This window comes from Xiphophorus couchianus, chromosome 22, assembly GCF_001444195.1.
Source record: "Xiphophorus couchianus chromosome 22, X_couchianus-1.0, whole genome shotgun sequence".
NCBI classification, from domain to species: domain Eukaryota; kingdom Metazoa; phylum Chordata; class Actinopteri; order Cyprinodontiformes; family Poeciliidae; genus Xiphophorus; species Xiphophorus couchianus.
In genome coordinates this window covers 21364382-21392095 of record NC_040249.1, presented here as the reverse complement: position 1 = coordinate 21392095, position 27714 = coordinate 21364382, and the positions used below count along the sequence as shown (strand labels likewise).

General features: G+C 37.6%; 1 protein-coding gene and 1 long non-coding RNA gene across 4 annotated transcripts in view; one reads left to right on the top strand and one right to left on the bottom strand.

Annotated features, from left to right (window-relative positions):
- stk32c (serine/threonine kinase 32C) overlaps positions 1 to 27714 on the top strand; it is a 101511-nt gene that overhangs the window by 23681 nt on the left and 50116 nt on the right. For all 3 annotated transcript variants that reach the window (XR_003594054.1, XR_003594056.1, XM_028006416.1), the window contains exon 2: positions 9454 to 9509. Coding sequence is in view for 1 of the 3 variants with exons in the window: in XM_028006416.1 (XP_027862217.1) it covers positions 9454 to 9509 (56 nt within the window). In the remaining 2 variants the exon portion in view is untranslated. The remainder of the gene's footprint in view (positions 1 to 9453; positions 9510 to 27714) is intronic.
- LOC114137661 (uncharacterized) lies at positions 12235 to 20209 on the bottom strand. Its single transcript, XR_003594057.1, has 3 exons — positions 20112 to 20209; positions 12584 to 12586; positions 12235 to 12246 (listed from the first exon to the last, which is right to left on the bottom strand). It is a non-coding gene; the product is annotated as an uncharacterized LOC114137661 (long non-coding RNA).

The following is a 27714-nucleotide window of genomic DNA, read 5'->3' as shown; positions in this document are numbered from 1 at the left end:
GAGACAGATGAAAGAAAGCAGCCGATGACGGCGCAGATTCTTTTATCCGCCTAACTCATATTTGTGTGGCTTCAGGATTGATTCTGGGAGAAACTTCCTGGAAGATAGCAGAAGTGAAAGGAGAGAAGTTTGTTTTGGTAGCTAATCATAGCTAGCCAGTTGTAATTTTCAAGTGAAAGCTTTGTTATATAGCAAAGTTTCTGTTTTTGTCTCCTGTTTTGTTTCTCCAGTATGTGTTGCACCTTTCATGGCCTTTACAGATTTCTTCTGGTTTTACATATTTTGTCACATTCACCTGGTTTAGATTAATCTATCTCTGCCTTTTAATGTTTTTCCACAGGATCTCAATCTGATCCAAGTCAGGACTTTGACTAGGAACCTCAAAAGCCTTCATTTTGTTTTAGGCATTGTGATTATTGTTCTCTTGCATAACCACTTTGTTAAAAATAACATCAAAATCTTATGGTAGAGAACAGAGTTTATTGAGTTATGGTGGGTTTACAGGTTAGTTCAAGTAACTATTCCCAAAGAAAGGTGTTTGCAGCCATTTTATCACCGGTAGTACTTTGATATTTACAGCAGTTTTTGGGAAAACAACCCACTTTGCTAAATAAGTTTAGTTAAAATAAAATTGTTAAATAGTAATAGTTAGCTAAAACAAAAATAATACATTTAGTGTTAAATAAACCGTCAAATACAAAATGTATGCACTCTAAGCAAGTATAAAAACTTGATCAATGTTAAATTAAATTACATAAAAGATCATTTGGTTTCGATGAACCGTATTTCTGACTGGAGGTGAATTTCTCCCCACCTTCAACAAGCTAAGATAATGTTAGCTAAAATGCTAATAATAACATGTTGACTACCATTAAATCACAAGTTGAAATCACTCAAAAAATGCAAACGCTAATAATAGCATGTTGACTAATGTTAACTTTGTATATGTGGTATTAAAACTGTTGTTTTGTAGCTAAAATTAACTAGAATGCTAATGTTAGCATGAGTGCTAACATTAAAGAATTTGGTTAATTATCCATTAATTAAATTATTAAAAGGGTGAAATAAATTATATATAAAATAAAACTGCAAGATCTTGATATCTATTTTTACCAGCTTGTGTTTGGCACCATTATGGTTGCTAGGCAGCTGGACCTGTGCTGGGCTTGGCGTCAACTAAGCACTTTCCCACTGTCGAATGAACGAATGATATTAGCTTACTGCTAGCATACATTTAACATACTAGTAGCAGCTTATAAACTAAATTTGGCAAAAATGCTAATGCTAGCTAAAACGCTAATGGTTTATGCAACTTTTTAAGATGCTATTACTAATGAGATGCCATCATTTCCAAATCTTAGAAAGAATCAGGCACCGCTGGGATTATATTAGCCAACTGAAGGTGTGGAAATTGATGTTTCCATGTGTTTTTATCCATATTTGAGATTAGTTTTTTTTCCCACATGCATCAATGCTAGTTTGGAAGTCATATAAATAATTCACGGAACATCCTGATAAGGCAGTTTCATTTTAAATAAGTGAACGCAGTAAAATGTTTTGTGAAGTCTTAGTAGCTGGTGTAGCAGTTACCACTTTGAGTTAAAATGCCACCAAATTAGTCTTTTTCCCCTCAGTTTTAGTTTCTATCCTCCCAGCTGAACTCTGAGGCATGAGGTGAATCTTCACGTTGAACCTTGACTCCATGGCATTAAGTGGTATTGCATCGATCAATGCGTCAAGCCCTATTGACATCAAAGGCATTAGGTTGCCTCCCCATTAGATAAGTGCTTTGCATTCTGCGCGCCCCCCCAGCGCAGCAGCAGCGCTCTGCGAGGCGAGGCTCGATGCATTCAGTTCAGGTGACAGCCCAGCAGTATGATCGGTCCGGTTTATTGATCGTAGTGGGGATTCTCTGCAGATTATCTACTTGGGGGAATCCAGAGTGAACTTGAAAGCAGAACGGAGTCATTGTTGTTGTTGTTGTTGTTTTCATTTGAAGAGGAATGCATTCCCTAATCTTCCTCATTCTTGGTGGTTTTATGTTACACCCAGAGATATTTTTAGAGGTGACCACTTACTGAATACTGAGGCTGTGGATTTTCTCGTTTTATCTTTGCATTACTTATCAATCAAAAACCTTTAAAACACACAGCTAGAGTTGTAAAGGAAATCTGGACTACAAATATTAGTAAAGATAGAGGTGAAGGAAACTGATTGTAAAACAATTTTCAATTTGTATTTGGTCTCAAAATTTCACCGTCTTGATTTGATTTAAATTGCATTATAAAATGGAGGCATCTTACATTTTGTGTCCATTTGGTTCATTTTCTGTTTGTTTTTTTGCAGTTGATCCTTTTAAAACTGGAAGCAGAAAGCCTGATGAATGGCATAGATAATCCAGAATACAGAAAGCATTGAAAGAGTGCAGTTAGACCCAAAGATTTCAATTTAAAATGATTTTCATTCAAGATAGACTGTTATTACTGGTTGGAAATGAGCAAAGGATGTCTCAAAATTAAATAAAAGTATGGTAAAATATTAATATATATAATTCATGTGTGTTTCTTTGCATTATTAAGAATGGGTTGTTGAAAATTATGTATATTATTCTGAAAAATATTTCTTAGAATTATATTGGAGCTTTTATTTTATAATTGTTGACCAGTTTTTTGTCTTATTTGGGCAAAAAAATATGGATTTGCGTTTTCTTGCTGCAGCCTCAGTCAGATATTTATTAAATCAGGACTTTGACTGGACCGTTCAAAACATTCAGAAGAAACCTTTAATCTGAAAATTATTCAGGTGTTTGAATAACTGTGGTCATCTTTGTTTCTTTTGATGACTGGACAAGTCTCTTTTGGAAGTTGACATGTCTTATTAAGCATACATCTTCTATTATTCTAAAATTTTTAATTGGTTTCATATTTCCCTGAGTACTGGTTGTGTTTTCTTACTGTTTCACACACAATAACATCTAAATCTGTTCTTGTAACATTGAGTGATTTTGTTTATTTTGAGTTTTCCCTAAATATGCATTCTATGGAGACGTCACAAATACTGTGATGTTTTAACCTCACCTTTTGTCTTTTTCCAATATTAAATCTTAGAAACGTGGTGACATCAGAGCAGGTGTTGGGCTAAAATCATTGGTCCTGAGTTGTGGGACCAATTCTCTCCAAACAGAAGAGAATTGCAGGAGAGTTGAAGTTGTTTCTGCTGATCGATGGCTCCTCCTCCTCCTCTTCCTCTCTCATACGCTCTTTGTGCCAGGAGCAGCCACTGTGATGATGATTAATAAAAAATGTCTCATGAAAATTACATTACCTCAGGATTCATAATTAATATAAAAATATGACTACACAGCCTAACTTTGTATTCGTTTCTACATGCTATAGATGTTTTTGTTATCTTCCTCTGTGTGCTGTCATTTGTTTTCCAGACAATTTTATGTTATTGCATCATCTGAAGGTATCCTCTTTGTGCTTCACCTCCTCTAACCTTTTGTCTCTTCAATCATTCTCTGCATAAAAATATGTTTCTTACAGACTTTAATTATCATAACTGAGATTTTGATTAAAATTTCCTATGCAATCACCAATACAAGAGGTAAGAAATAATCAGAAATTTTTCATAAAATGAGCTGGATGGTGAAACCCTGGTTCAGAACGATGACATCATGCTAATGTCGACTTTAAAACGTCAGAGTTTTCTGATTGCTTTATAATATTTACGTACTTTGTAATTAAAATGAAAACTGATCAGTTTGTATAGAAAGTACCTTTATTTTTTATAAGTAATTTGATGCTAACTAGATGTATAAAGTATAAAGTAGCATGAAAAAGAGCAAGGATTAGGAACAATTTTTCTGTCATAATTCTAGAGCACACACATTTTCAGTCTGAAAGCAACATTTAATGTCTTTTGTTCTCAAAACTTTAATACTTTTGCTTAAATTTTCAGTTTGAAAGCAGAACTTCATGTCTTACTTCTCAAAACCTGTAAATGCTTGTGCTCAAAACTCCTGCTCTCTTTCAAATATTCACTCTGCTCTCTCAAACCTTTCTCCTCATGCTCAGAGCTTGTCTCTGCTCGGATCAAATCTCCACTTGCAAATCTCTCTACTCGCTTGCGAATAATTTTCTGCTCTAGCTTGTAACAAAAAAGTACTGTTGCCTGGTAACCTGTCAGCTAATAGAATCCAACTGTTGTACTGGGTGTGTTTGTTTCCTTCTAGTGGGTGTGCCTGTGTGGCTACTATCGATTAGATTAGATTAGATAAAAAGAGATAGATAGATAGATAGATAGATAGCACACTGCCGGTGGATATGTAGTGTAACACGGAGCAGAAAGCTGAGGTTGTTTCTCCAGTGGGCGGCGCAGGTCGCTACAATCAATAGTAGCCACACAGGCACACCCACTAGAAGGAAACAAACGCACCCAGTAGAAAACTTGCATTCTATTGGCTGAAAGGTTGCCAGGCGACGGTACTTTTCTGTTCCAATTGTGAGCAGAAAATGTTTTGCAAGCGCAGTGAGCGCACTAAGATTTTTACACTAGAAAATAAAAAAATTGGTAAGATTTTGTGGTTTTACATTTTTTATTTTTATTTTTTTTTACAGAATTTGAAGCAGTTGAACATATGGAACATATTTACAGAGAAGATTTTTCATGTTAAAAACAAAATGTATATTTTTTGTACAGCTTTTACTACTCTGAGTGGCCATTTTTAGAATCTGTGTACTCCATTTAATGATTAATTCAGTGGTTCCCAAAGATTTTCTGCCCCCCACCCCCCATGGATTACAATAAAATCCCCCCCAAAAAGAAAAAAAAATCAACTGGGCACACACATTGTTCAACCAGACATAAACCTAAACACAAATTTTGATTTCAAACTCCACTGAAGTTTATTTCACACTTCAGGTTGCAACAAAACACACTACAACCATCTTTACTGTCAAACACTTTTGTGTAACTGTTTTTTTTTCATTCATGCATACTGCTTGCAATGGCACTGCGCCCCCTCTAGGGTGTCGCACCCCACACTTTGGGAACCATTGGATTAATTGATCACTAGATTAGTTGACAACTAATTTGATTATTAGTTTCAGTCCTAATTGAGTAATCTGAAGGATAGACACGACCAGCATTTTCTCAGCTCTTCCTGTTTGGGCTTCTTGCATGCCGCTGTCAGTCTCACACTTCCTGCGCACCTCGACTCGGGCTTTCTGCCAACAGCAGCTTCCCTACAGGAGACAAACACCCATCGATGAGGTTCTCCGTGTCTACTCAGCGCCGAGTCCTGCTGGGTCAGCAGATTGTAGCACCCAGACAGAAAAAAGAAGCTTGTCGTTCTCCCATTACGCGGTGATAAAATATAGAAGCTGGCTTTCCGCCTAGGCTTTGGATGCATCTGGCTGTGGTCTTTAGCGCAGTGTCCAGAGAAACCTGAGAGTGCTGGGTGGCGCCAGCATGCTGCGCTGTAAAGATGCTGGTTTACTCCCAGGCCTCCCTCACCACCATCTAACTGTTGTTTTGTTTTCCTAAAGCGCCACTTGACTGTGAAACGTTGCAGCTTACAAAAACGTTCAGTGATGCTTCGTTGATTACTGTAATTTTCACATCAGAGTCTCATACAGAGGTTCCTAAGGTCTTTGGTGTTCGCTGCAGATGTTTCTGCGTAAAAGTTGGGTCTTGTGGTTCTGTGAGAAAAATGGTGACTCTTTGGCTGGAGGTTATATTTAATATTTGACAGGAAAAGCAGTTCATCAGAAGCTGCACTTATTTTTTGTTTTGTACTTTTTTTTTTTGCCCCTCCAGGGGGCTTTTGTGGGCTCTAGTGTCCCTTATATGAAAGTAGGCTGACAGGAAACAGGGAAGGAGAGGGAGGAAGACATGCGGCAAATGTCGTCGGGTCCGGGAGTCGAACCCAAGACAGCTGCGTCGAGGACTCAAGGCCTCCAAATACGGGTCGCGCTAACCGCTACGCCACCACGGCACGCCCCCGTTTTGTACTTTTAAAGGTGACGTATAATGCTTCCTTGAACAGGTTGGGATAGGTTTACATATTCATTACAGTTTTTGCCCCAAATCATTCTTAGACAATGAGATTTCTGTTGACTCAGTTCTGTCTATTTTGAGCTGTTTTAGGGTGTCTTGTCACGTTAAATCCAAATGAACTGGTCATTCCCTCCAGCTCAACATTTACACTCGCACATACTGTAAAAATGGCTGCAAACCTATGTGCAATTACACAACCATAAAACTTTAAAAAGCAGAAGTGGAGCCTCCTGCACAACAAGCAAGAGTACAGTAAGTTGTTTCTGGATGATAAGTCAACAACAAAACACTTGTATTTTCCAGCAGCCATTGTACAGAGCATATAGCGGGTGATCAAACGTTTTAGAGTTCATCTTGGGTTGTTGGTAATGGGCTGTGCTTCTCTGGGGTTGCTAGGTAATGGCGGAGTGCCTGTTGATTTGTGATATTACATTCCGGAAGTTTTTGAAACGGATCATTTCACAGACACTAAAAAATATTAAGTTATTGCCAAACACAACCAGCTGGGTGGGTTTTTTAAAGCACTCAGGTTGTTTTCAGAAGCAGTTGAGGCACAGGTGGAACCAACAAGAGCGCTTTAAGTGGTTTCTGGCTGACCAGACCTGCTGGAATTCCCCTCGGGTTGCTAGGTAACGGGCAGAACTCTGCTGGGGTTGCTAGGTAACAGACTGCGCCTACCACTGATTTGTAACGTTACATTCGGGAAGTTTTTGAAACTGCTAATTTTCCAGACACCAAAAAAAAAACATTTAACTTATTGCCACAAAACATTTACTTTTTTAAATTAATCTAATTATTTTAAGAACTTTGGCTGCTTTTAGAACCAGTAGAAACCCAAATGGAAGTTCCAAAATGTGAGTTTTGTTTAATAGGTCCCATTTAAGATGTCGTGAAACTATTTATGTGCTGCGGTACGAACTTCTCCTCCTTCATTGTTCAGCAGAGGCGGTTTATTCTACGCTGCCTGTATAATAGGACTTGCATTTGCTTCCTACATACTTCTTCCTGCCAGCGTGTGTGGGTGCCAGGCCGCCACAGACAGGGATCGCTACAGGAAAACACTACATCCACAGCAATTATCCTCTTAGCACGTAGCGATGTCTCCTCCTCAATCTGAAGAGCGGCTCCTTTCAGCCGGACCGGCCTTGAAAAACCAGGGTTCCTTTTTGTTTTGCTTCACATTTAGTGCTGACTCATACTTTGTGGAATCACTGCCGTCATGGATCAATGGTTAGAAAGAAAAAACACTCAATGTGATCGGTCGCTCATTAGATTTCTCCAGATAGTAACATTTTCTTACTTTTACTTCAAAAAGTCATGATCAGCGTCACATCTGTGGGTCATATGAGAGGCAGAGCGCTTCTTAGTGACGACAGATTCACGTTTAGTTTTGTTTAAGTCATAATTTGGCTGGGTCTCTACGGCAACAGAAACTCAGCATTAAGAACGAAAGAAATTAACCTTTTACTGATTTAAAATATATGGATTGATGGATGGATGGTTGGATACTCAGATGGATGGATGGATGGTTGGATGGATGTCCCAGGTTAATCAATAAATCCCCTAATGTCTCAGTGTGATAAATAAATTGATTATCTGAAACCAGAATGAATTGAAGCCGTTTAATCACTCGTCTGTAAACAGTTGTGACATTTTCTCCTCCCCGTTTTTGTTTCTTTTCTTTTTTCATATGAAATCATTAAATATTCCTTGAGAGAAAACAAAGTGTTCAGGCTCAAATTTCTTCCTGATAAACTTGGAAGAATTTGATTAAAGTGGAATGTAAATATTGAACTGTTTTTTTTAAAAGTCAAGCGATGCTAAATGCTGCTCTGGCGTCATTATCCCGTCCGGTGAATCCCTGCTTTCATCATGTCTCTGAGTCAGAGGAAAAAAATGAATCCTTTAAAAGAAGAAACTGCTGAGTGTGTGAACCCGGCTAGCTGTATTTACATTTTCTCACACTTCTCTTAATCCCTTTTCTAATACCACACAAAACGCAGCGTTGATGGTACTGTCTCACAGAGTCAGAACGAGGGGGAAATCAGAGCCGGGCCTTATGGAGGGATTAGCTGCGCACAGAAGTCTGAAATAGGAGAATCCACACCGGATTATCCTGATTTCCAGACAACACAGAAACATTAAGGCAACCGGAAGCTCTACCTACAGGCTATCGGTCTGCTCAGAGCAACCAAACGTGCTGGTTTTTGTCTTTTCCCTCTTGATTGCTTCCTGAAAAAGAGCTTAAAATCCCATTGAAATTGTGACGCTGCTGGAGTCGCCGTCCGCCCTGCTGTGGCCACATCTGCCCGGACCACGGCTACACTTGCAGACTTGCACCCCGGGATCAAATCTCAATCAGGAGCATGGGATGCCAGGAGGGGGCCGGCGAGTGGAAGCACATCATCTGTGCAGCGCGGCTGATTTCTCTGACTTTCGTCAGCGCCCGTGCATGAGATCAGAAGCTTTCCATGCATTGGGAGAAGGGGAAAACGTTCGCACACCTCTCTTCAGACCGTAGATGTTTGATAAGACCGAGACCAGAAACCACTTTGTGCCTGAACTGGCAGTATGCCCAAAGTCGGCTGTGGAAAATCTTGCTTTCACAAAGCAGCTCCTGCAGACTAGCGGCAGCAATTAGCAACACCATACAAACTACTTCTTAGTCCGACACTCTGAAGAATGTTTGTAAATGGCTAAATGGAGAAATGCTGTTGTGAGGAGCAGGAGCTTCTCAAAGAGACAGAAGTCCAATTTCAAGGCACCAAATTGCAAAGTCAAATTTATTTAGTTATGTTTTTTTCCCACGCTTTGAACCATGCGGCTTTTATGTGGATTTTTTTCAACCACCAGGAGGCTCCTTAGCAGGAAGTGAATCATTGGAAGTCTTTGATTTCTTTGGAAATCAAAGAAGAAAATGGTGATTTTCATTTAGAACAAGCATATGCTAGCAGCAGGCACGACAGAGAAAGGTTTTCAAACTCATACCAACTCATCATGGAAAGAAGAAGAAGTTCATATAATGCAACTTTTAAGTTGAAGGCTATCGGTCTGGTAGTACAGATACCAGTGGCTTATATATGTACGTTTCCAGTTTTTAAAAAAAAACATTTGTGGGTGCGGCTTATAGTGAGATGCGCTCTATAGTCCGGAAAATACAGTATGTAATTTTTATACCAGGCACATAAAAATATGTGCCTGGAAAATATACAATACCTCCCCTTTAATTTCTGCTGTTGCCCAAGCTTTAATGCTGCCTCAGTATTTCTACATTACATTTTTAGTTTGACGTTGTTTGTTCTGTTAAAATGTCAAATATCATGTTGGAACCAAACCTCATTTTGTAATAGCTCAGTGTTTCCTGACTCTGCTTCTGTCTCTGTTTCCTTACAGTAAACTTTGATCACTTCCAGATTTTGCGGGCGATCGGAAAAGGGAGCTTCGGAAAGGTAACACAGGTTTTTTAATGTTTCATTTTTTTACCCACCACGTTCATTATCTCTCTTCCTGAACGGTAAATCCCATTGTGGTACCTAAAAGAGTATTTTTCTGTTTCAACATGATTATTTCCTTAAAATCAATTTGAAGAGAGTAAAATTTACTTTTCCATCTCACTCTACCGGCTTCTGGGAGTTCTGACCCAGCGTCTCAGTTTAATTACCGAGCAGCGCTCCGCTGTGGCTGCATTTGTCTTCATCTGCTGGGTTGGATCTGGCTGGAGGGAGAAACGTGGCGTTTCTCCGGTGTTTGTGGGCATTCTCATTCCCAGCGGCGGCCACAGGTGTTCGGGTCGTCATCGGTGGACTTTATGGATTAAAAAATGCCATTTTTGATCAACATTAGTTTTTAGTCGTGTGTGTGTTGCGGGCTTTAATGCGTTTTCATCAGCACACAATTGGACTCTGGAGGTCTGAGTAGTTTATTCTAATTTTAAATCCCAAACATCTCTGCTAATATTTGTTCATTATTCATTTGTTTGTGATACTCTCTTCTGTCCCCTGGATATGATGAACGCATTAACATGTGAATTTATGTAAATTTATACTTATTGCTTTGTTCCCTGCAAGTTGTTTTCACCTTCTTTGCTATACAGAAGGGAATCTTCAGCAAAATAAGATGAAGAATATGTTAAAATAAGAAAAATATATTGAACCCACTGGTGACCTGTCCAGGGAGCACCTCACAACCCTGCAAGGATACGCAAGATGTTTTCTAAACTGCTGCCCAGAGTAGAGAATATAAATATTATTTAGTGGTGTAATGAAGTCAGTAACTTAATCAGCAACGTTTTCACGGTGGAGAGCCAAGGAGCTTCAGCACACAACAGATTAAAAGTTGAAAGTTTTCAGCTTTTAACCTCCATCTGCCAGAGAATATATATAATTAAGATACTTTATCGTCCAAATGAAAGACCCAGAGTTGAAAATTTGTGAGAAAAAAACTCAGAAATTTTTAGATTACTCCAAAACTTTCTTGAAAAAACTTGGAAGTTTCAAAGGTTTAAAATGTTTTTACTTTTGAAGCTCTGAAATTTAAATTTTTTTCTAGAAAATGTCTGAGATTAATTAAAATATTTATGAGTTTTTTGATGGAAATTTACTCCCATTTTGTTTCTATCTACAATAACCCTAATATATGATTCTCAATTCAAATTTTGTGCTGAAATCCTTTTTATTCCCACGATTGTGCTAGTAATTAAGTTGCAACCGCAGTCAGACTTGTGCGTGAATGGTTTGTGACCCAAATATACTGAAATACATGTAGTGCACTGTTTGCAGAAGTAGCAATGGATGGAGCCGTTTATGGATTGATTTTAAAGTTTATGGGAGCGATGGGAGCCAACAATATTGTCATAAAACCATAAGAACAAGAAGGAATCTAATAAAAAGAAAGCACAATTAATAGCAATGGCCTTTTGGTGCAAAAATATGGTGCATTTCTTTTTTTTTTTGTGGGCTCTAGTGTCCCTTATTTTTTGAAAGTAGGCTGACAGGGAAGGGGAAGAAGAGGGGGAAGACATGCAACAAATGTCGCCGGGTCCGGGAGTCAAACCCGCGACGGCCGCGTCGAGGACTCAGGGACTTAAAACGTGGGTCGCACTAACCGCTACGCCACCACGGCACGCCCAATATGGTGCATTTCTCACAACATAACTGTAAAATTCAGAGTTTGAAAACTTCATATTATATATTCGATTTAGTTCCACATATGGAAGTGACAAAAGTCAAATTTTGGGGGGTTGAAAAGATCAGAATTGGTCTAAGTGGCATGATTGGAAAACTGTCTCTTGTATTTACTCAAGTTACCATTTTCTTGCTGTTTACTATATTATTTATTTCATCTGAAACATTTAAATGTGACAAAACACGAGAAATCCATAAGGAACCAAACATCCATAATGTTGGATACACCAGTGCAACTGGGGAAAAAAAGGTTGCACTCCAGAGACTTTTAATCACATTTGAGAGCAAATTAGTTGGACTCTGGTGCCCTGTAATATTCATGCAATGAATCCAATTAAGTGCAGCAGGATGCTTCCTGATCTGTAGGAAGATAATGGTAAAAATGTGTCAGTTTAAAGTATTTGGTGGAAAGTTTCACCGGTGTTTCCGTCTTTTTCAGTCCGCTCACAGAGACCTCCAGATGAGGTTCGCCCTTGCTGCTGGAGGTGACCTCATTTGATGTTTCGCGGCCACATGCTGTGCTCCTGCTGCGTCTGGGCAGCTAACAGCATCGCTCTTTAGTTTCCCATAAAACACATTTAAGGAAGAGAAGATGCAGTTTGAAATAAATTAGATGTTTGAGGCAAACAATGATGTGGAAAGTCATTATATTTCCAGAAGAGTATTAATCCTGCAAAGCTGTTATTGTTGCATCATGAAAAACAGATTTAGTTTCTGTAACACGCTGTAAAAAAGACCTTATGTAGTGCAATGAAACACAATCTGTGGTCCATAGCTTATGTAGGTGCTCCAAGAAAAAAAAGAGAAGATTTTAAAGGCCTTGAGTAGTAGTAGCTGTTGTTTGTGTTTGCTTGCGAAGGAGTGAAAATGAGTGTTGTGGGACTCGTTCTTGCATAGCAGGGAGTCGTGAGCCGCAGGAGGGGTAATGCCAAGAATGATGCAGAGGAACCCTCTTCTTCCAAGAGGTATTTACAAACTCTGAACAGTTTACCACTTCACTCTGCTTCTCAAATCCATGACGCTTGAGCTCCTTCTGCAGAAATTATTATTTCTTTTTAATGTTCAGATTGGTAACAGTCAATTCATGTAACTACGTATAAGAGTTTATCTATGTTTGATAAAATATGTGCTTCTGCAGCCTGCATTGAATGTCAAAGACCAGACAGCCACCACATCTAATATAGAATATTAGTGCTAAAACTATTATTCTGATAATTAATGTATAAAAAAAACTTGGAAAAGATTTTTCATTTAACCAATTATGCCTTTTTTAAATACAATTTAAGAAACACATTAATTCGTTATTCATTAAAATAAATAGTAAATAAACTGAAAAAAACAACCTTGGTCAAATATGTCAAAAATAAACTTCTTTCAAATGGATCAGAAAGTCCAGCTACGACTTTATGAACCTAATTCAGAAAGTCTTAATATTTAATATTATTAAATGTTTATTATAATATATATATATATACATACAGTATATATACTGTATATATATATATATATATATATATATATATATATATATAGTTTAATTGAGAATTTATGTATTTATTTAATGTATAATATATGAAAAACGTTTATTTATATGTAATAAATATAGTATATATGACCAGATATTATATGTGTAATATATATTCATATAATAGAAATAATATTTTTTTTAAATAATTTTGAATAAAAATACTACATTTTTAATTTAAAATATATTTATTTATAGATTTATTATAAACAAATATATATTTAAGGTAAATATTTATTTATGTAATATATATAATAGTTTATTTTAAATAACATATTTAAAATAAACTATTATTTATATTAAATATAAAGTAAAATACATAATAAATCATGACATTGCTCAGAGAATAAAACATAGAAATAGACTGAATAGATCTACTGCTACGGATTGGAATATTGTCATCGATATCCAATCTAGAGTTTTCTTCAATATTAGGACCGATACCGATACTGATATCGGTATCGGTGCATCTCTAGTGTGAATACACCATCTGTAGATACCTGCCTGCGTCGCTAAAGGAACATATCCTCCTGGAAACTGAGGTGTGCTGGTGTCATTGTGTGAATTCCTGCAGTCTCCTCCATCTTTCCCCCTCTGATGTTTTGAAGCATCTGTACTCTGGCAGATGGAGTGAGGAGGGATGTGATTCATTCCTCAGCGTAGCTCATTTGTAACAGCTCACAAAGCTCCACACACGTTCTCTGAGTTGATATAATTGCCTTCTTCCCCTTCGCACCCCCACCTCCTCTTCTCCCATGAGTATCACCCTTTGCCCCCCACCAACCCGCGCCCGTCCAGAAACCGCCGTGTCGACCGCGGGGCTCATTAAAACCTGTGCTACCGGAGCTGGAGGGTGACAGTCATCGGATCTGACAGCAGTTTAGTGACAGCTCCCTAACGTCAGCAGTCAGGTTAACATCGAAACGCAGAGAGAAAGAAAGAGAGAAAGGGGATGGAGACAGACACGGAAGGTCAGGAGTAGCGGAAGAACTCGGCTGGTGGTTTTCATGTCTTCCTTTCCTGTGCCATGCAGACGCTTCACTACAAATAACCCTTGTTAGGCGCCTGTGTGATGGAGGTGGAGAGACAGACGGACGGAGACAGAAACAGGCGCTGGCAGTGAGTGGGAGCAGAAGAGAGGCGAAGGGGGGAAAAGGACAGCGAGCGGAAACTGTGACGAACTCATATGGGAGAAATGTAGCAGGAAAGGTCAGGAGATGATGAAGCCTTTTTTTAGCATTTGTTCTCTTTAGTCGCCCCACTCCGTGTCCACCTGCCTGTAAGGCAGATATTGCTCACAAAAACGCCGTCCGTCTTCTTTAGCTGCCAGTGTGAAGACAGGAATTTGTTTTCCAGAATGCAGTTTTCCACCATAGCCTTCAGCTACCTTTTAACCTAGAAATTCGGCTCCTCCATCCCCTTTGTGCCTCTTTAGGTTTCACTGGAGCTCTGTTGCTAAGCTGCACAGGATTCAAGGGCCATATGGATAAAATCGCTCCAGGAACCCGAAATCTGCATCTTTACTTATTTACCCCTTTGTTTTTAACTACATCACTATTTCATCACTAATTATTACACGGTAAAAAGAAAAAAAGTACAACTTTTACTTCTGTTCCAAGTTATAAAATTATTAAAATCTTAATAATGTGTCAATTTTCAACAGAACAATCAATAGTGTCCACATGGAGACACAAGTAGGAAGTAAAATTAATTTTAAGTTTTATCATGTTGCTAAAGATTGCATAAATTCCCGGTTTTGTGCTGCAAAACAAACCCAGATCATCACCACTTACAGTTTTTCCACACAGAACCATGTAGGTTTGGATATTTATTATTAACACCCTCATGTAAAATAAGCATTTTGTTTTGACATACGTATTTGATGTATGTCTTACAAACCTGCAAAAAATGTTTGTAAGACATTTTTTGCCTTACAAAAAAATGTAAGGTTGATTAGGACAAATCAGTCCTAATGTTCCCAATGTTCACAGAGGGCGTACTTTCTTTTTTTGACTATTTGGTGAGAATACTTTATTTTTACATCCATAAATCAATACTAATTACAGAGAATGATGCTTCTAGGAGGAAAATAAAACTGTATACTAGTTCACAGAGCTATTGTGGAATCTAAATCCTTAATTTTACCATCTAAATTTGGTAAAGTGTGTTGTAGATGTAGAAAAAACTTTATAATTAGATATTCTGAGAGTGTTGTAATAAGAGGTTAAATCTTTTTGGATTCATTAACATTCCAACCATTTTCCCCGGAGAGACTCCTTCAAGTATGAGGACTTCTAAAAAATAAAAAATAAAATTGCTGCTTGTCCACGCCAGGCTCAGTTTTGTTCCACCTCCACATTTTTCATACCCGTCGCGCTGCGTGGAGAATTAATTGCAATGTTGTGACTGAAGCCAGCTACTTTTTCTCCCCCTTCAAGATAAAATTACATATTCTGCTTTTTTTCAAATCTGATTTGGTTCTGGGATAAAAAAAGGTTATTATGCTTTAAAAGTTCAGATAAGAATTCAGTCGACTAAACGTCCTTTCATGATCAGTGCTTCTGCCACAGGCTGGACTTTGGGGAAGATGAGAAACCTTCAGAGGTTCGTATCTTCACGGTCTTTGAAGGTTTTGAAAATGTGACATTTTTTAAGTACGAGTCCCTTTTTGTCAAGCAGCGATCAAAAGAAGAGATGATTATTGACTATTGGCTTGTTAAAGAGTCTTGGAGTTGGTTTATTTCACTTTTATCTCATTAGTACAAAAATGTACACACATGATTTTGAAAATGTTTTTTGTGCACATGACATTAGCTGTTTGTAAAATTAATTTAACCTTTATCAAACCAGGTATATCAGATGGGAACTAATAATTATTTAGTAGTCAGTTAATCGATTACTCAGATTGACATTATTATTATTAACAATAGTTATTTAACCATATAACTAGAAATATATTAACAAATACAAATAAACAATTCAATTCCTTTATTAACAATAAGTAAATAAACATTTTATTGCCTAAAATGCAATAACATTACATTTATTCATTTGTAACATCAGTGCAGTGTGGATGTACAGTATAGTCCATTTGTTTATTTTTTCATTACAGATTAATAATTCAGTTTCAGAAGATTAATAATAGACTTAATCTATTATTAGTTTTAATAATAATAATAATTGTATTTTATTTATTTATTTTTTACAGAATTTGAACCAGGTGAATGTAAAACTGCCACTTCTGTTTAGGGTGGAATATTCAAAATGTAAATATCTTTTGTACATTTCTGGTGTAATTACTGAATATGGTGCTGTTTCAACAATTAGCTGTTTTTGAGTCTGTGTACTCCAGTTAACATTTAATTAATTAGTAAGTAAGGAAGTAAAGCTTCATTTATATAAAACCTTTCAAAATAAACTCACAAAGTTCAACAAACAAAATAACAAATACACAAACCCAATTTATGCAAAAGCAGATTAATTTAGCAACCAATTACTAAATTAGTTGACAATTATTTCAGTAATAAATTAATTCCGATTAATCTGATTAATTGGTTCAACCATGAGAATTTATTCCTATTATCGATCAAAGAGAAATTGGACTGATGCCATTTTATAGCTTAATCATGTCACTATGTTACCTTCAGGTGTTATTAAAATGCTACATATATCAAATATAACTTAAAATGAATTTACTTCCTAATTTAAAACCTTGAAATTGGGCCACTGTCTCTTTAAGAAGCTCCTGCTCTTTCTGAAACTCCGCCTTCAGGAAATCATTGCAACATGGCTCGTTTATTATTCTTTTAATGTTTTTACCAGTGTTACACTGAGAAGTGGGTCACATGATGAGCCCAGCAGAAGCGTAGTTCCACCAGGTGTTTGCTGATTGCTTCTGGCTAGTCTGAAGGAGCTGAATGGGGGAGGGGTGCACTGTGAGCCAGAAGCTTGGAAACTGAGGCTCTGAGGAGGAGCTCATCCTCGAAGGATATTTTTCAAAGTTGAATGGTTGACATGGAGATTAAATTGTTTCTCAAACATGCATGAAAAAATCAAGGCTACACTTCAGATATGTTTTTGACGAGGGAACAGCATAACATGATGTGAAGCAAAAAACAGATTTTACATGATACTGCCCCTTTAATGCGTAGGTGACAAACATCCTGCTCTAAAATCAGAGGTTTTTAATTACAAATGGAAAACAATATATAAATGTTATGGTTGTGCAAAGCCAAGAGGACATTACCAATGTGTGAATCTTTATGTTTATAATATCTTTAATTCTTTGGTCAAAAAAATCATAGTCCAGTCGAAAAGTTGGTGGCAGTAGCAGCATTTTTGTTGACTGCAAAATTGATCAAATTGGAATTATGAAAATAAATTTGCTTAATGCGATAGTGTGCCTGTAAAACACATAATCCTGCCCTGTAAGAGTTGGTGAAAAGCTGCTTGCTTTGTGGCCGGTCCCACCTGAATGTGCGAGGAAAGAAAACCTCAGAGGAACTGAGCTGCAAGCTGTCAGAACCGACTGCTGAACTGTTCACATCTCTGTCGTTAACAAGTCGCGGATCAGTGGCTGGATGTCACTTTCTACCGCTCACACTTTTATTTGCCAGCTGATGCGGTCCATTCATCAAAGCTGGTGACACATTGTACAGTTTCTGTGAGGTTGTGGCACCATTAGTTTTCTGAAAGCTGCATATTTTCATCTGGAGAATCTGGAAGATGTTGGTGTCTTCTGATGAATATGTATGAGTCGTTTCATCGCTAATGAAATACTCAGCTACACCTCTGACACTTTCAGCACATCTGAACAGAACATACAGGAGATAAGCCTTCAGTTCTGCTTTGTGCATCTTTATTACTGCTGAAAGTCCGAAAACCACGCAATCTTCTTAATGCTCTCCATCTGTATAATTATTATTATTATCAAAGAGTGGCTTCAAAGCCCTTATTTCATTATTTTATTAGTAATTGCGAGAACAGATCCCAGGCATAATTTCTTAATTAAATCAACTGAGAGCACATTTTTCTCCAGTTTGTTTTTCTAAAGCTAAGATTTATTTAAGGATTGGCTTTAGTTTTACACATGCTGTATTTTCACTAAAATCCCAGTAGATTAAAACTTTCAAGAAATCAGGTTTGTTTACTTTTTGTGGTTGCAGCATGTTGAGTTCAGAGACAGAGTTGGGCGCTATGGATTAAAAGTTTTATCACAATATTTTGTGGTAAATGTTAAAAGTGACGACAAGAACTATTTATTAATACTTTTTTAGGTAACTGTACGGCTGTGACTGTGTGACAGAGAAATTATAGCCTCATAATTATGTTTTTTTGGTGGAATTGAATTTGGTTTATTTCGCAAAACTGAAATAGAAACACTTTTTTCGTATCACACCAGTCTTATGATCAACAACAATGTTACTACTGGCGAAAACTATAAAGAAGACGATGACAGCAAGTAGTTGGAGGATCGTGTGTTTAAATAATTTATCACAAACTTATTCACAGACGTGTGCAGAGTCTCCAAAATTTATACTGTAAAGTAAGAGTAGCACTACTTCAACATATTTTACTTAAATAAAAGTAAAAAGTAACCATACAAGAAATTACTCAAGTAAGAGAAAAAATTTTTTTTTCGTACGACTCAATTACAGAGTAACTTATCAAATTATTAATCATTTAATACCAAAGGTTACATCATTCGATGGACCAAAATATAAAGTCAAGTGAAAATGTTGGTATTTTGATGACAATAATTCATATATATATAACAAGATCAGGTAAAAGAAAAATATTTCTTTTGATAAAAAAACTTATGAAACTTTAACAAAAACTGCAAGTGTGTGTCTGTGTCTAGTGAATTTTTGGTTAAAACATGTTTGTTTTTCATTCAGTGGGTAGAAAATCCAGAAAGTTTACTCAAGTAAGAGTACAAATACTTTATAAAGACATTACTCAGGTAAAAGTAAACAGTTAAAATGCTTTAAATAGTTAAAAAGTAATTTTTTACAAAGGAAACTATGCAAGTGAATGTAATTGAGTAAATATTACTAGTTATTAAACAACTCTGCTTATTCACATGTAATTTTAATTGCGTTTCTTATTTAATGGAAACACCACAATTGCGAAATTACTTTTTTTCGACAAACTTTTGCCCACATTTGTAACAGAATTGCAGCTCGAGATAACTGCCTTTGATACAGTATTGGGAGATAAGACAGAAACCTTCTAGTCTAGTTTTGAAACCTGCGGGGAAAATCCCTGGAGAGTACTGAGTGCAGAACAGCATTGTGGGTAATTGCACTTTTAGGGCTGATCCAGCTGTGTTTTAATGACCTCAGCGCTCCTGTTGACCGCAGGGCAAACTTAATCTGACATGAAGTGTTGCTAAGCAGCCATAATAACGTGTGAGTGTGTGTGAGGCAGGCCCTGATGTGTTTCTCGTGCTGGTGTCAACATATATTATTGGGTTAATTGTACTCAAAATGATGCACACAGTTCTATTTGGTTAAAGTCCCATTTTTCCCCCCATTTCAGTCTCAGAAGCCCAATCTGTGGCTGCACTGATTTATGGCGATGCCTGCAGTAGTAGTGAATCCTGGAGTCGAGCAAATGGATTGCCGAGCTCAGTAAACACTTACATATCCACTGGGCTGACAGCAGCCGCTGCAGACCAGAAGACATCCAGAGGAATGAACCAAATGAAAGTGGAAATTATTCCTTCTTCTCCCAGGATGACATGTTTATCAGACCCTGAAATTGCGTTTGCTTCGCTTGCCTCTCTCAAAGCACTGTTTCCAAAATGCAGCTTTTGGCAAGAGGGCTGTGTGTGTTGGTGTGTTGTGTGTGTGTTTTCATTCTATTCTGTATTTCTGCACCAATCAGCCATAAAATTATGACCACTGACAGGTGCAGGGAGTAACATTGCATATCGTGTTCCAATACAATGTGCGGCTGGGGAAACCTGCATCCTGGCAGTCAAAAGGGCATTAGTTTTAACACTTGCTACCATTCTGAGCGTTTTCACCGACCACATGGCAGCAGGAGCTTAGAAATGGCAGCAGAGACGCTAAACTGATGTGGCTGTGTTGACACCCAAAGAAATTAAACCCAATTTACCCAAAAAGCTACCGCTAAGTTCAGGAGTAACTGTATGTTTGGCTACCAGGCGTCCCTTTATGGCAGTAGTATCCAAAGTCAAGTCAAAATTACCCCCGGGCCAACAAATTATACTTACAGTATCTTTTCACTTGCATTGATCATCAACAGCACAACCGCACGCTGTTTTCAGTCTGTCTGCTAACCTGTCTAAATACACCCGCCGCGCACTTCACCGTCACCAGGCGGCAGCTCCAGGAGGAGAAAAGTTGCCGTACTCCAGGCATCGCATCAGTCATTTTAAAGATGCTTATTGATCCCTTAAAAAATGATAAAAACCCGGACAATATCATCAGTTAATAAAATCCCCTCAAACCGAACTTGAAAACTGGAAGTTATGCTTTTAGCACTTAGCAGCAACTCTTAGGCAGAAGTGAGAGCGTTGTGTGACATAATCACCTGGCCAGAATACAATGCGCTAAATAATAAAACATAATTTAACAAAGCTTTGAGGCAGATACATTTTCCTCGAGGAATTTTAATAATTGAGGTACTCAAATTATTTGAGGAATTGTTACAGCCCTATTTAAAAGCAGCTTTGGGTTTCTTAAGACAAAATGATACATGGAGATTTATGTGAATGCACTCATGTTCATGGAAACGCTGGGATTATCTCTTTTTCATGAGTCAGATGAGATAAAATACTGGCTCCAGAAAAGAAAAGAAACAAAAACGTTAAATAAGGCATCTTTACTATTTTCAATTAAATACCATTTTGCATTTACAGTGTTCTTCTCAGATCACAGAAATCTCTGCAGGAGGAAAACCCACCAATCTTTAGTTCAAGAAAAGTAAATAAATCTCTGTGGTTGTGGAAAAGCCCAGGGTAGAAAAGGAGGTCCAGAAAAATTAAGTTTTGATGCAAAAACATTTCGACTCCCATTGTCAAAACGTCACTAGCCAGGGGCGCAACTCCATATTTTTGAGGTGGATGCGAACATATCTTCGGCGCCCCCCCATATATCGAATGATGACTGAGGCCTGCTCTTGCTTTGAAATATCAGGTGTGCAGTCCAGTTCCACTGCAAAGTACTTAGAGGACTTGATCTTGGCAGATATTTTACTCAAAACACACTCTGATATTGAATCTAAAAATTCATTCTGAGTGCACCATGTCAGATATCCAGTGGTTTGTTTGGAGGCAGCCTTTCTAAGAGGCTCTGCCAGTGTTACATCATATCGCGCTATGAGCTCAAGGATTCCCAGAAAATTTCCATTTTTAGGATTTCCTAACTGAGAATTTTTCCCCCTTAGTGGCAAGTTTCTCTCTGCAAGGAAAAGTATGCAGTCGATAACTCTAGTCAACACACTTCTCCAGTGTGCTTTTTCAGCTGCCATGGTTTTCTGCAGTTCACTATCAATAGTTTTACCTAGGCGTAAGCGAGATGCCATTTCTTTCCACGTCAGATAAGCATTTATGTGAGAACTACTGGTTTCATGGTGCTTCAGTGTTTTTGAAAGACATCGCCAGTTATTATACCCCTCCACAAGGCATGTGTCAAGAACTTTAGCTTCACCAAAAAGCTTACATGCAAAACAATAGACTCTGTTAGTATTTTTAGAATACAGTAACCAATCTCGTTCAACTTTCTCTCCATTAGACAGTAAACGAAAACAGTATGCTTTGGAAAAACACCTCTTATTCTTCTCTGATCTTGGATATGGACCATCAGAAACTTTCTGTGGGCCATTTACAACCATGTACTACCTAAATGTGTCCCCCATTTTGTGTGGTAAAGGCCACTCCTTGTTGGATAACAGTTACTGATTGGACATTACATCTGATCTGACTTATCAGATACATCACAACACCACTGTAGTGGTATTGAATAAAACATTTAAAATCAAGTGTCCCCCTGCCAAAAAGGTTGGTAAAATAGGTCACCAACCTTTTTGAGTTTAAGGGCTTTAGTGACTCTGATGACTAATTTGAATCCATAATATATATGAGTGAAAAAATGCACCCAGGAGGGCTAAGTGTTGGACATTAGCTGGGCACTGCCGCCACAGCAGCTTTAGCTTTCCTGTGTTAATATTTCCTGAGTTTTATTTCGGTCATTCTTACTTAGTGCGCGGTTATGTGTCTGTGACAGGTTTATGTATCAGATATTCATAGAAATACAAAACAAATCGCGTCCCTTAATGGTTTAATAGGGGAGGCAACTTTTAACAGCAAATATGGGACGATTCCGTATTAGGCTAGCTGCTAGCTTTAGCTAACTTGATTATTTACAGCCCTCCTGTCCTGCTAATACACTGACGGTACTTACCTACTATCTTTCAACCACATTGAAAGGCTTTTTTTCATCCCGCCAACATCTTTATCCTTCTCCCTTTTACTTTTTCTGTTTTGCGCCCCGGACAGCTTTTTTTTCTGCCGCTCCATTTTGTCAAGTGCACTACGAGTGGTAGTCTAAAATAAAAAAAAATAATAAAAAAACGCGCCTGCGTACTCTTAGGGGCGCGTGCACAGCCACCTGCATGGGAAGGGAGAGCGACAGGAAGGGAGGTGAAGGAGCAGAGGGGCGACTAATCAGTGCTGTCCCCCTGTTATTGATCATTTCATTCTGTTAATTATAGAAAATGCCAACAAGAAAAAAACATTTTTCGAGACGGGGTTTTGGCGCCCCCTCTAGTGCAGCGCCCCTATGCGTTGCATACCCTGCATACCCACTTTTTGCGCCACTGTCACTAGCTATAGGTTTTTCAGAGCCAACAACTTATTCAGTCACTACATTGGGAAGCACAGTTCAACCTTATGGAAAGGTAGAATAACTGTATTTTTTATGAAGTGCAGGTGAAAGATCCAAGCTCCCCTGCCTCCATCCCTTCAGGCAGCAGTCTTCTGCCTGTCCATGTTGCTACTCAGAGGCGTTTGGCCCACTTGGCAGTTACCTGGCCTAAAAAAACCACCTCTAAATCTGCAGCTTCCTGAATGAATAGATTTAAAAAAGCAACCTTTTTACTCCTCCTCGCTGTCTTGACGTCTCAGGAGCTTTAGACCCCCTGACAACAATTGATAGGGCGGCTATCTATAGCAGAGAACGGTGAGGGGAGAGGCAGTGTGGCGGACCGGAGGAGTAAACAACATGACTGGGATTTAGAAGTGATTTACCACTTAAAACCCACTTCTTTTTCCTTTTCTTTTTGTACAAACCAAGTTATATATTTAGCTAATAAGTGTTTTAATAAGTGCATGTATTTAAAGAGCATGCAACACCGAGATAACCACCAGGAGATTCAGGTACGCTGGAGGCAGAGAGGGGGAAGGAGTTTCACAGATATTAAATAACTTAAATATCTTGTTAAATATCTAGTTCCACTGGCAGATTATTTCACTTATAACCAGCATTTTTTATCCATTTTAAGAAATTGTTGATTTAAAATAACCTCCTATTTATTCCAGAAAAGTTACTTGTAAATTAGTTTTGTCTCATTTAAAGTGTACTGAGATATTTGCACTGGAAAGAAGTCCAAAAACACTTGTTTCTGCAGTGTGTCATTACAGTAAAAATGCTTCAACATATTTTATTAAAGTAGTACAAATGCACAAACTACACTGTAAAATATATGAAGGTGGTTTAACTTTAAAATGAAAGCCCACCTGCTGCATTGAAAATGCAAATAAAGTCAAAAGTTTGGTTTTAACTCAAATTAAAGTTCATGAAGCTCATTTAACAAGAGAGAAGTTGTCTAAATATTGTTTTTAAATTTTATTAATCTTGAATTGTGAGTTTTAAGTTAGTGCTGCAATTTAAACCAAATAATTATTTCAAAATATACAGGAAAAAAATGCCCTCACCTCGTTAAAGAGCCACATTTTTCTGTTATTTTACTCACAATATTAATTTAAAAATAATTACTTATTTTACTTTAGAATAATTACAATTTTTCTTTCAAACTGCATGAACAAAATTTCTGATCTGATACTAAATTTTATTAAACATCACAATGACTTCAGCTCAGAAACATTTAATGAGAACAAGACATAAAAATAAAAATTTGCCTTAATATAAAAAAACATGCTGCTAAGCATTCTGGGAAATAGTTCCCACTCCTGTCTTTTTCTTCTTTGATTTTTTTAAGTACTTGTGTAAGTTTACCTGTCATTAACTCACACATTTAGGTTCAAAATCTAAAACTCGCTAGATTTATTTGAGTTACAAATAAATTTAGTAGATACAACTAAAAGTGGCTCAAATGCTTTAAAGTGTAAAGTACTTCTTTAGATCTATTTCTGGCAGAAATATAAATAATCAGTAATTTTGTTTTGTCTTTAAATTATTTATTTAAAAGAATCTCATTCCCCTGTCATTTAACATCTGCAGTTGTAAAACATACAAAAAAACCCGCTTGTCATTATAGAGGTGTGATACTTAATATTTTGGTATCGATCCGATACCAAGTAAATACTGTAAAGGGCCAATATCTGATATATATACCAATACTGATACAGATACTTTTGAACTCTTAGGTGATTATTTTTATTTTTTTTTTCAAATTATATTTGTTCAAAGCTAGAACAGAATTTGGTCAAAGTTTGTAGATGTCTACAAAATACTTTAATAACATATAAACATGACAACCAGTAGAAAAACAAAAACTCTAATTTGTGAGAAAATCAAAGTTAAATATTTTTGAGGTAGAGTTGAGAATTGGCAACACAAAAATCAAAATTTTCAAGAGGAAATCTGAAACTAAAGTATCAATCCGTTACTGATACCGACTTGGAATCAGAAGTATTGATATTTTGGATTGAATCGCCCACTTCTATTGCACTATAAACTAAACTAAAACTTTTTCCTCATGCCACATTTTTATGTTCCTGCTTTGTTGTTTTGGTTGCAGCTGCAGCCTCAAGCAAACCTGCATCCATTAGTCTTTAATGGTGTTTGCATGTCTATGTATTTGGATGACCTGTTTTATAAATCCAGTACAAAATGATACCACAAGGTGCAGGCGCCCCATATACGGAGGCGATTAGTCCTCCGTGCAGCCATCGAGGGTTTGCATGTTCTGCCCTTCTCTCTGTCCATTTCCTGTCTAAATTCTCTAAATAAAGGCAACTGGTTCACAAAAAACATTTTTTTCTTTTTTTAAAGATGCAGCAAAATATATATAAAAAATCTGTTCAAATGCCCTGCCTTAAAAAACAACAATAAAAGTAAGAAATGAGAATCAGCATTTGTGCTGCTGGGAGTAGCAGTCATAAAAAATACAAGCGTGAGATGAGCTTTCATTTTGGTCGATGCTCCATTTAAGAAAAGAACAACATAAAAATACAATATGCAGTGACAAAAACACACCCAGCCCAGTGCTGCTGTCTCATGTGACAGTAATATATTGATATACCACAATCCTACGTTTGGGTGCCATAAATCAGGTTTTAAATCCTCAAAGCCCTTGAAGATGTACTGCCACGGTTTACAACCTCGGCAATACCTTAAATTCAATTGTTGCCTTTTGTCAAGTGTCCTTCAGCGAGACTCAACGCGCGCCTTTGTCACCGGCTTCTGTGTCATGAAAGCCATGAGTAAGATTGAAGTGGCACTCTCTGGGATCCAATATGGCCTCCGTGATGGATGAAACGCATCGTCAGTGGACAGTACAGAAGTTTTTTAATAGCAAGATTTTAGGCGCCTATGATAACTCATGAATCTTAATGCTAGTTTCAGTCTAGATTTGTTTTGTTAAGGCTTTTTGGGCCTCAGGTAAAAAACATTTTTAATGTAACTTAAAGAGACTAAACCTCTTGGACTTTATTAGGGTTATCACTTAGTTACATTCATTCAATTGGGATAGGTCTATTGGCTGTATGCACTGCAAAACCACCAAATTTTTGCACAACCAAAAAGAATCCAGCAAGTGGTAAATCAGGAACAAAACACTTGTCTATTTCCAGCAGCCATTGTACGGCGCACACAGCGGTAAAAGCAGCTGACCAAATGTGCTGGAGTTCCGTTTGGGTTGCTAGGTGATGGGCAGAGCTCCACTGGGGTTGCTAGGTAACAGCGCAGTTCCTGTCGATTAGGAGGTTTTCGAAACGGCTCATTTTCCAAACATCAAATATTAACTTACCGGCTATACGGTTTCTTGAAGCACTTGGGCTGTTGGAGATAAAACTGAAGTATAAAATCTTACAAAATGTGAAATTTGCATAATAGGTCCTCTTTAAATGAGAGGCTGGTAAAACACAAGAGACACTTTAGAACATTATTTTCATACCCAATTAAATCAAGATGATTCTACGTCTTTCTTTAATTAATGACAGTATGTTACCATCCTCCACCCAGCAAGCAAGACTGGAGCTTTTCTAGACACGTAATCTCAACGGGATATTAAATTAGTCTCATCTGCAGATGGGTCATCCAAAAAAAAAGAAAAAAGATGGGTCACCCTGAATCCTAAGAGGCATTTTTCTGAAAAGTATATGCAATATGATGTTACAGATGCCTGTTGTTGTGACACAAAGTCTATTATTACGACTTTATTTAGAATGAGACTACAGGAATTAGGAGCAATCCCCTTTAAAATGCCTGGTTTTTAAAGGTTTTGTGATTGTAAAAGTTAAACACCTTTGGACTTTACACTGTAAAAAATGTTTATGTCGAGAATGGTAGTGAAGCTTTTAGCCAGTCAAGATTTGAATGCATAAAACCATCAGCTTTATTCTGCATCAATTGAAGTTTATCTAAGTCTTTCCTTTTTGCATGACAATATTCAGGCTAATTAAAGCTCATGCTACATTTCCACTGCATGTCCTGATGTAGACGGGTTGATATTTTTGGAGAAATTCCCTCCCTGCTGCCAGGCGCGTCTGGGAGACCCTATCGAGATTAACTCCATGAAACGGACCGTGAAGTTCCTCGTTATTCTCCCATCTCACAACCGATTAAATAATGAATGGGCTGCTGTAAGAAAACAACAAAAACAGAGTTAATGCCATGCTTCAGAGCTCAGGACTGTTAAAAGTGAGAGCGGCGGCCGTCTTTGTGGATGAGTCAGACAGGTGGGCCCCTCGGTTGCGGCGTTTCGCTTGCATCCTCCTCTCCTTTCAAACCAGCACATAAAAAGGCTCTGCTGTCTTTTCACACTGTCTGCAGAGAACCTTAATGTAAATTGACTGACCACGTCTAAAAGGCTCTTTTACAGATAAACTGGTGCTGTGTCCTGCTGGTGGGGAGAGATTCCAGCTGCCAGTGACAGAATCTAAACCAAACATGAACTGTCCTCCTTTCAGCTGAGCACAAACCCTGAACACAGCTTGTATGACTGACCTTTTATCTTCCCCTTTAATTATATTTTCCGTAACCAGAGCACTTGCTGCATTTACATTTTCCATATAATTGTGCAAATTGGAATTACAAAAATACATTTTCTTGAAACTCATGTTTCTAGATAAAACCTTTTTGCATGAGGCAAAACTGCAAAGCTTTTTTCACATCACACAAGTCACATGATCAATAACTGGATGTTACTAAGATGAAGAAGACGACAGGAAGTGGTTGGAGGATGATGGTGCAGCATGTTTTTAATGATTTATGTCACACATGTCAAATTCAGGGCCAAATCTGGCCAAATGTGTCTCTCTAGATTCCAAATAATCAATAAGTCCCTCCAGTTTTTCACAAGTCTGCAAAATTCTCACAAAATCAACAAATTCCCACATTTTTTCTGATTTACTGCTAATTTTTTTTTATCAAAACAGGTCAGAAACTTTGGATTTAAGTGACTGCTGCCTCTGCGTTAATGGATGTCAAGTTATAGTCCGTGATCGGTACGGCG